The 9161-nt window shown below is 33.4% G+C and overlaps 1 protein-coding gene across 3 annotated transcripts in view; it reads left to right on the top strand.

Moving 5' to 3' along the window:
• Positions 1-310: 310 nt before the first annotated feature.
• The window catches only part of LOC100377779 (genetic suppressor element 1-like), a 61089-nt gene continuing 52238 nt past the window's right edge, over positions 311-9161 (top strand). For all 3 annotated transcript variants that reach the window (XM_085500266.1, XM_085500265.1, XM_085500267.1), the window contains exon 1: positions 311-823. In XM_085500266.1, coding sequence (XP_085356392.1) covers positions 761-823 — 63 coding nt within the window. In that variant the 5' untranslated portion in view covers positions 311-760. The remainder of the gene's footprint in view (positions 824-9161) is intronic.

Raw genomic sequence — 9161 nt, 5'->3', positions numbered from 1 at the left:
GTCAATGACCGAGTCGATAAGGTTTCTTGAACTACTTACTACCTATGCAAGAAAAATGGTTACCTTAAACTCATTTAAGAGGTTATTCCATTTCAATATGAGTGTTACGTCTGTAGGACGTATTGTCAGATATATGCTCTAGTCCATGATTGTTGTTCCTGGTCAACTCGTGTACCAGTAAACAGTGCTTGTTGTTTGTGTTTCTCTCTACAATATTTCTTAAAAAAAAAGAATTGGAGACTGACTGAATTGTCCCTCAGAATTGAACCTGCTCTCCCTATTATTGAATGGTATGATCCACAGATCAGGAGGTTGTTGGCATGAGGAAAACTGCCCTGTTTGATGATGAAATGACTTGCGTAACTCTCAGTTTGAGTGATGTGATCTGGAAGTTATGCAAATACACTGACTTTTATCAATGAGTTAAAAATTGTGTCTGCAGTGTACAGATCTACACATGGCTGGCAGAGAGTACCAAGTCAAGCGTTGAGGAAAGTGTAATGTTGCACACTGACTCTGGGCATTGTTTAGAAGCCCTATATAAAAGTCTTGCCAGGTCAACCTCATTTACATGAAAGGTCAGGAGGTGTGTATAATAGGGAATAATAGAGCAGCTATTGACACAGACATTGAGTCACTTGTCATACTGTGCATGAAGCGTTCCACTGTGACTGGCTTAACAGGGTACTGAACCTTCACTATAGTATACATCAATGTAACGCTGCGTGCCACGGATGTAACCGGTGACGACGACGGCGGGATGGGGAATGCACAGATTCATTCGGTGATTCAGGCCAATTATAACCAGAGTTTACAGCTGAAGGTAAAAAAAAACAATTATTTGTATTTTTATGATTTAAAAAAAAAAATGTTGTAGAGATCAGTGGTGATTACCAATGAAACATACTGACAATAGCCATGTGTGTTGTTCTCTCTGATTCCTGTATTGCTCACCCGTTCCCCTATGTGCCTACTTCTTTGGTCCTCCTGATCAGTGTTTATTTCAGTTAGTTTCACATAAAATGTGATCAAGTCGATTTCCTCAGCTTGTCGGAAGTTGGCCAGGTGGCAGGCATGGGTTGTCTGTAATTGTTACTCCTTTGTGTACACCACCCTTCAAAACAAAAGTTCAAGGCTGGGTTTCTTGCCCTGACCTTGTTAAATAAGAGAGAGAAACTTCAGGTGTCTGTTCTCATAAATTTTATAAATGATCATGTTGGATTTTCACCCAGCAGATGATCTCAGAATTTATTGGATGTTTTTATGGGATTTAGTGAATATGACACAATGAAAATAAAATATATTTTGAAATATTAGAATCAATGCACTTTTTTAAACGTCTACATGCTCTCCATCAGTGAAAAAAAAAATACAAAAAAAAAACGGTGTTCTAATAAGCTAACTGGAGTCAGTGTTGTCATTTAGTGGGCATTTGTATGTGTCTTATAATATGTTGACTGGTTAGTTACACTGCGACTCTAAAGAGAAGAGCTTAATGAATATCAGTTGCTTAATTGTTAATTAAATATGCAAATGTGTTGAATAGTCTTTAGTATAATCATGGTATAATAAACTGTGTTCTATTTTTATCAGAGATTTAAAATCAAACCAGCATGATTGCTGTTTTTCTTCAGGTGCTTCCGGGTGAGTGTAAAGCTGTTTGAGCGGTGTTCTGAGCGTAAAAATAGCAGTGACCTCATGATTTGTATCTGTACTGTAATACACTTATAAACAATGGAGAAGTGTGTGCATTTAACCCAGTGCTGACCTTCTCTGGCTCTTTGTATCAATACAGGGTTTCTACTTGTTTGTAACTGGTGGGTGGTACCATACTTATTAATTCCTGCAACACCTTCAAGGCCAAATGTATTAGAACCATTGCAAGCTTATGCAATAACCACGGGCAACTCATTGTCTGATGGCTTCAGTTTAATTGGAATTTTTAGAAAAAATTTTAATTAGAAATTTTTATTCTCCAGTTTTTCAGATGATTTCTGAAGTCAATATGCTTATTCAAAAATGATGTTTTATGAAAAAAAGCATGGCAGCTGTTGAGTTTGTATTTTTTTAATCTTTTGTTCTCGACATGTTTTCAACAACTGGGTTATCAGTAACCTTTGCTTCTCTCTCTTTCATTCTATTGTTCTTTGGTGTGGCATATTTCTGTATGTATGACACTGTACAGTAAATAAAAAAAAAATATTTACTTCAAAAATTAAACATTATTATACATTTTTGAATTCAACTTTTGTCATTTTTTGCAAAATAAACTTGAATAATTTTTTCAAAGATTTTTCTCAAAATCAGGAGAATATATTATTTGGTCCAAAATTAACAAAGAAATTTATTTAAAAAATACAAACAATATTCAAATGTTGCAACCAACAAAATGTTGACAATAAAATTTAAGTTCAAAGGGTTATGAAATAAAAGTTGACCATTAGAAACTTGTGATATTTATCCAAAATATAAAAAAAATCAATACAAAAATTACTGATTTACAAAAATAGATATATAAAAAAAACTTGCGTATTGTTCACTGATTTGATAGATTGGGCACAAATTATAGTTGTACTCTGATTTAAAAAAAGCCCAAATTTAAGTGTTGGATAAAAATAATTTATTTACGTAGTTTTTCTAACTTCGCCACTCCCAGAGTTTCTAATCAAATAAATATACAGTGAAATATTAGTTGCGCAACATTGTTCTGTTCAACCTGTTAGATTTTATCAACCTGCCAGATCACATACTAGTATACCAGCAGAAAAAAGTTTGCTTTTAATTTTTCTGTTTCTGTAAAATTTGAAATGTTAATTACTGTCTTATAAGTAATAACAAAAATACTGCTGGACACATTAATTTAGATGGCTGGAAGATGAGATTGGATGGGGTTTTGAATGTAGGGGTGTGGATTGTGTTTTGGAGACGGGGAGACAATGGTATGGCAGTAAAAACTCCATTGAGGTTTAATAGTGAAATTCAATTCTTGTGAAAAGAAAAATTTGTAATAATCTGCCATTGTTAATTTGTAGGAAATTTTCTATAAAATGTGTTCTTTAAGTTGTTGAAACTGAAAGTGACTACCGGATATGCATGTCTAGGTAAAACGGTAAATTCCTAAAAATCTGTTATCTATTTACCAACAACTGTGGTGAAGAGGGTCAAAGGTCGCGCATGTTGTTAATAAGGCTCTTAAGAGATAACACATGCTGACCTGTAGTTTGTAAGATGTAGGGCAAAAACCTGCAGGTGACATTTTGACCTGTAACAGAGTGTTCTTTCTATTGCATCTACTTCATGCAAGCTGGCAGTGTACTGACAGTTTTATTTTCAGTGTCAAGTAGTTACACAAATGTGTAATTTAAAAAAAAAATGTCTGCTCGTCGACCACGCTTGTATGTCTCTTAAGTGCTCAATATGTTCAAGCAATGTGTTTGTAGCACAAATGTGTTGATCCATTTGCATTGACAGGTATATACAACTATTATGTATTGTTTCCATGACAACTATATAGGCATGTTTGGGGAATGCACAGACAGACAGACAGAACTTATTGTCATATTTGTTAACCAAATACTGTCGCTTAAACGAGGTCAACGGTTTGATTAACATGGCCATCTGCTTACTTAGCCAAGACAAAAATATCGTACTGTAAAATATTTTATTTTAGCTGGAATTCATTGTGAGTGTTTTGTATGGAATTTATTTTCACTAATTGTTGACGAGTTGAATGTAAAATATAGGAAAAAAGTATATTCCCTGGATTTTATTTTCACTGAAACATTCCTTCAGCGGAAATAGCGACAATTAATTCCAAACGAAAATAAAGTATTTTACACCAAGGCATAGGGCATGCATGGAAATCACTTTTTCTTCTTTATTTTACAAAAAAGAAGGACTTAGTTTGTAAAAACATGATGTCTAATGATGTGGGAAGAAGTATAAATACATTTGTTAAAGGTCATTCCCAATAAATCACAATGAACAAATAATTAATGAGAACAAAAAAAAAATCATATTTAATTTAATTTTATGAAGGTTGACATTAGTAAGAGTCAACGTTCTATCCATATTTATTACGATTTTTTTATAGAATTCAGATCCTGGAAGACTTCATTCTGCTGGATAGGGGGGACAGGATCAAATTGAAAGACACAAGCTTCACATTTAAATTTTAACATATTACCATAACATGCATAAACAGCATCATCTGGCGTCGCTATACAAGTCCTATGAAATATTATCTCTATTGTAGCAGTTATTTATAAATTAAAATGCTCTTCCACCCCTCAGTGAAATGGCTTGTCTTGTATAATGTCTCATTTTTTGGAAGAATCAATTGAAGTTTTGAAGAGAAATAAGTGGATGACATATCCCTAGGAAATCAATATTTCTCGGGGATTTGTTTAAAGCGGGGTAGTCGTCACCTGCGCATACGCAGATGGCCATAGCGTGTCATTATTTACCAAGAATCGTCTACCCATGAGCCTTTGCGTTTTTAGCATGTGTTATCATCGCTTGGAACTCAATTCCCACGTGTACGCAGGTGGCGACCCTCCCGCTTTAAATTGTTAATATTTTGCATCAAATACATGATAAAGAAAAGTCGCATCATAATCATGGATTTATATATATGAACAAAGTAGATATTAATCTTTCAGTTTGCCATGTATTTCTATTTTTTGGTATTTTTTTTATATTTATTTTTCTTCAATGCAAGTGTCAATATTTAAAAATTGTTGCCCATTAAATGTCATAACAGCTCCATGTTTGAAACAAAGCAGCATATCTTCGATATACAATGTATATGAATCTAAATTGCCAGAAAAACTGATAGATATTGTGAGCACTTTCTTGACCTTCGTATTCAAATGTTGTTCACTTGCAAATTCGTTCAGCGTAATGCAGTTTAAGCCCATTTTGTGTTGGCATCTGTGTTTACGTCGATGTATGAGTTATGATTTGTGGTATTGATTAAAGCGGGAGGGTCGTCACCTGCGCAAGCGCGGGAATTAAGTCCCAAGCGACGATAATAACACACGCTAAAACACAAAGGTTCATGGGTTGACACTTTGTTAGTAAAAGATTACATGCTATGGTTATTTAACCGCCCCTGCTTTAACGTACCATCCTTTAAAATTCAAATACAAACTTGGCAAAAATTGTCATAACAAAACACCTTATAAAGTACCAGAATTTTGAAGTCTCATCAAATTATATCCACTGCTGTTTCTATTTCAGAACTTGCAATATTTACTTGTATATTGTTTCAATCTTGTATTTAAAAAAAATGTGGACAATACATTATAATATGTGAACGACATCTGAATTATTATTATGTGCAAATGTTCTAAACATGTTATATTTTCATATCGACTTTTTTCATTTGGCAACTTTCAGTGGCATAATTTTTGTTGACACTATTTTGATGATTTTTGAGAAATTTTAGACCGAATGAACATAATCTTGGGAAAAATTCTGAAAAAAATTTCATTGGTTTAGTGTCAAAAGTTGACTTTGATTAAGTGTTGTAAGATAACGATGATGGCACAGAGCATTCAAAGTAATCATTTCTGTTCTTTTTGTCATTAAAAGTACACACAATATGCTTACAGATCTGGAAGTTGTGAAAATCTATCTTATTTATAATCCCCATGCGTGTTTTCTGGCTCAATAAACTATTAAATTTGAGTCATTAAAAAAAAGTGAAGTAACCCTCTAATGAGTTGCACTCTCTTAACCATGATATATTAATACATCTCAAGGACATGATCTCACAAGTAGTTTTGAATGGATACTTGGCTTTTCACTCTTTATGATATAACAGGAATCCACATTGAAGCCGCCATATTAATGCTCCATGGGCTGCGGAATCATTGCAGGAAGGAAACAAGAAAAAGCGAGTGACGTCACCAAAAATTTGGTGTTCAATACAAATGTTTAAATAATTGTGTTATGAGCAAAGTGTAATTATGATGCTCTCATTATTCAAGTGTTTTACCCTACTCTGTATTATGGAAATATTTTACTATAATTCAAATGTTTTATTTTCTACCTGTTTGGTAGAAACAAAAAAATCCTATTAAACTTGAAGTTGATGGTGTTTGCTTTTAATCACTATTTTTTTGGTCACTTCCGTCCCCAATCATGTAATCAAAAAATAGTATGCCCTACAGATTTGAACTGGAAAAATTGATACCAAATGCAGTAAGTACTACACTGAAGGGAGATGATGGACATATTTGTCAAGCATCGTGCATGTACATACATGTATGCTTGGGGATTTTTGAGAGTTTTTTTCCCTGACATCCATCCTCTTTTTATCACCATTGTATTTCAGTTTAAACTTATTGTCACAGGCGGTGTTCAGACAAAGCCTGTGAATTGATCCAAAAAATGTGTGTAGAAAAAAAGCTACATCGGACTGATCCATGAATCACTTTAATGATCTAGATCTGGGAGGAATCACTATATTGATTTAGATCAGGACCTGTCTATGAATCAATATATTTATCTAAATCAGGACTGATCCATGAATCACTTTATTGATCTAGATCTGGGAGGAATCACTATATTGATTTAGATCAGGACCTGTCTATGAATCAATATATTTATCTAAATCAGGACTGATCCATGAATCACTTTATTGATCTAGATCTGGGAGGAATCACTATATTGATTTAGATCAGGGCCTGAATCAATATATTTTATCTAAATCAGGACTGATCCATGAATCACTTTATTGATCTAGATCTGGGAGGAATCATTATATTGATTTGGATCAGGACCTGTCTATGAATCAATATATTTATCTAAATCAGGACTGATCCATGAATCACTTTATTGATCTAGATCTGGGAGGAATCACTATTTTGATTTAGATCAGGGCCTGAATCAATATATTTATCTAAATCAGGACTGATCCATGAATCACTTTTGATCTAGATTTTGACTAATCCATCAATCTCTTTTGATCTGGATCTGGACCTGGACTGATCCATCCGTCACTGTATTGATCTAGACCAGGACTGATTCATAAATCACGATTGATCTAGGTAGGTCACCAATAAATGTAAATTTCCCTGACCCTAAGATTGGTACACCCAGATTCAAATCCTACTCAGAGCTGACCCCTACATGTACTCTGGGCAAGTATACAACAGACTCAACAGATAGGCCAAAGTCACTAGCTGAAATTCATTTACTAACAGATGCGATAATTTCACTTTCTACAACACTTATGCTAATATTATGTAGCATGTATGAATGAAAGTCAAATTTTAAATACCAAACTTTGTATTCGATAGGCTTCTGTAAAATACTTTAATAGCTGGGATTAATTTTTGCTGAAAAGACTTTTTGGGTGTTTTGTATGGAATTTATTTTCACTTATTTTTGACGAGTTGAATGTAAAATATAGGAAAAAAAGGTATATTCGCTGGATTTTATTTTCAGTGAATTGTTCCTTTAGCGAAAATTAATTTCAAGCAAAAATAAAGTATTTTACAGTATATATGCAGCGATGTCACGTCTCAAAATTAAGCAGCTGACAAATGTATTACAACTTTAACTCACTTAAGTTCTGTTCCACTGTTGTTTTCCCCGAAGTGTCTTTCACCTTGCCTGAATAATATTCATTGCAGTTACTGGAATAGCCAATAGAAGTGTATTTGTGAGTCAGAAGCTTTAATATTTTGTCTGTAATGAAGCCGTATCAAACTGACATTTGTTATGCAAAATGTTTCGACAGCCATTGTTTTATATTTCCTCAAACAGATATTTGTAATGAATCTTTTTACCTTTGTTAGCTGGAGGTATTCAAAAAAAAATATTTTAATCAATATTTGATTAATTATTGATAATTAATATTTGCCAGATGATTAATTATTGGTCCAATAACAATTGATGTTGATTAGTATAAAATACATGTATGTACTTTATTAAAAGTTTTGAATAGGGTACTTCACAAAATAGGTTTTTAAACAATTATATAATGTGATTTATTATTTATGGGATGGTCGATAATAGCAACAGACGATAATAGCAACAGACGATAATAGCAACAGACGATAATAGCAACAGACGTATGTGTACCTGCTGTGGAGTTCATTTAACATTCCAACAAATCATCATAAACCACAAGGAAGGAACGCAGGTTGACATTAGGTCTGCCTTCCGAACGACGTTCTGTGATTATGTCAGTTATACCTCGTCAAGATCTCATATCATGACCAATGCTGTGCTGTATATTTTTGTGTACAAATTTTTGGGCAACATTTTGTTGTTAATCCAAAGGATAAAATTTCTTTTTGGCCACATGAAAAAAAAAATAAAGGAAATAATGATGCAAGTTTAGAGACAAAAAATTGAGGAGGGCGAAACAGTAATAATAAATTTAACTGACAGTAGTTATTTTTATTCTCACTCTTCTTTATTCTCGCGCATTACGTTTGCTACATCAGCAGGAATTTTAAAACTCCATAAACCGAAGTGTCATCCACATGGTTGTTACGTATCAATATAACAATCTAATTCTAGGCTCATAATTGTTTCAGAAAGTTACATTGATTCTTGGGTCTATGCAGCACAATCAATATATAAGGACTGTGTGCTCTCGATATGTTAAGCCACTGATGCACAAAGAATTTGCGGTGATGCAACTAGATATGCTGATTCGCTGGTGCAATAGAAGATTATACATGTACATTGATATAACAATTTTCTATAGTTTTGTAATTTGGTAAAACAAAATTAACTTTTTATGAACTAAATTTTTGTTTGTGTGCACCAAGGTACATTCAAAGTCATCTACAATTTATTCTTTTTCATGAACAGTCTTTCTAATGAACAGTCGAGGAGCTGACACTACTTGAGTTTGATTTGTGATCCATACATCAAGCCGCAAGTCGTAAATCATCTGGATATAATCCCTGTACTCTTCACAAAAAATATATGACGAAATAGCATAAAATTCTTTCGCTTTATTCGATGGAAGAATAAAACAGACAATTGCCAACAAACATCCGTTATATGTAAAATACCCTCCATTAGAACCATGTGCCAATCAAATAGGTAATTACTGTATAATGTTTGTTTTTTTTGGGGGGGGGGGTTCTAGCACACATGTTTTTTTAAATAACAGGTGTTTCTATGCTGAAAAT

Source organism: Saccoglossus kowalevskii, chromosome 6, assembly GCF_978046115.1.
Source record: "Saccoglossus kowalevskii chromosome 6, keSacKowa6.1, whole genome shotgun sequence".
Lineage (NCBI taxonomy): Eukaryota > Metazoa > Hemichordata > Enteropneusta > Harrimaniidae > Saccoglossus > Saccoglossus kowalevskii.
This window is presented reverse-complemented; position numbering and strand designations above follow the sequence as displayed.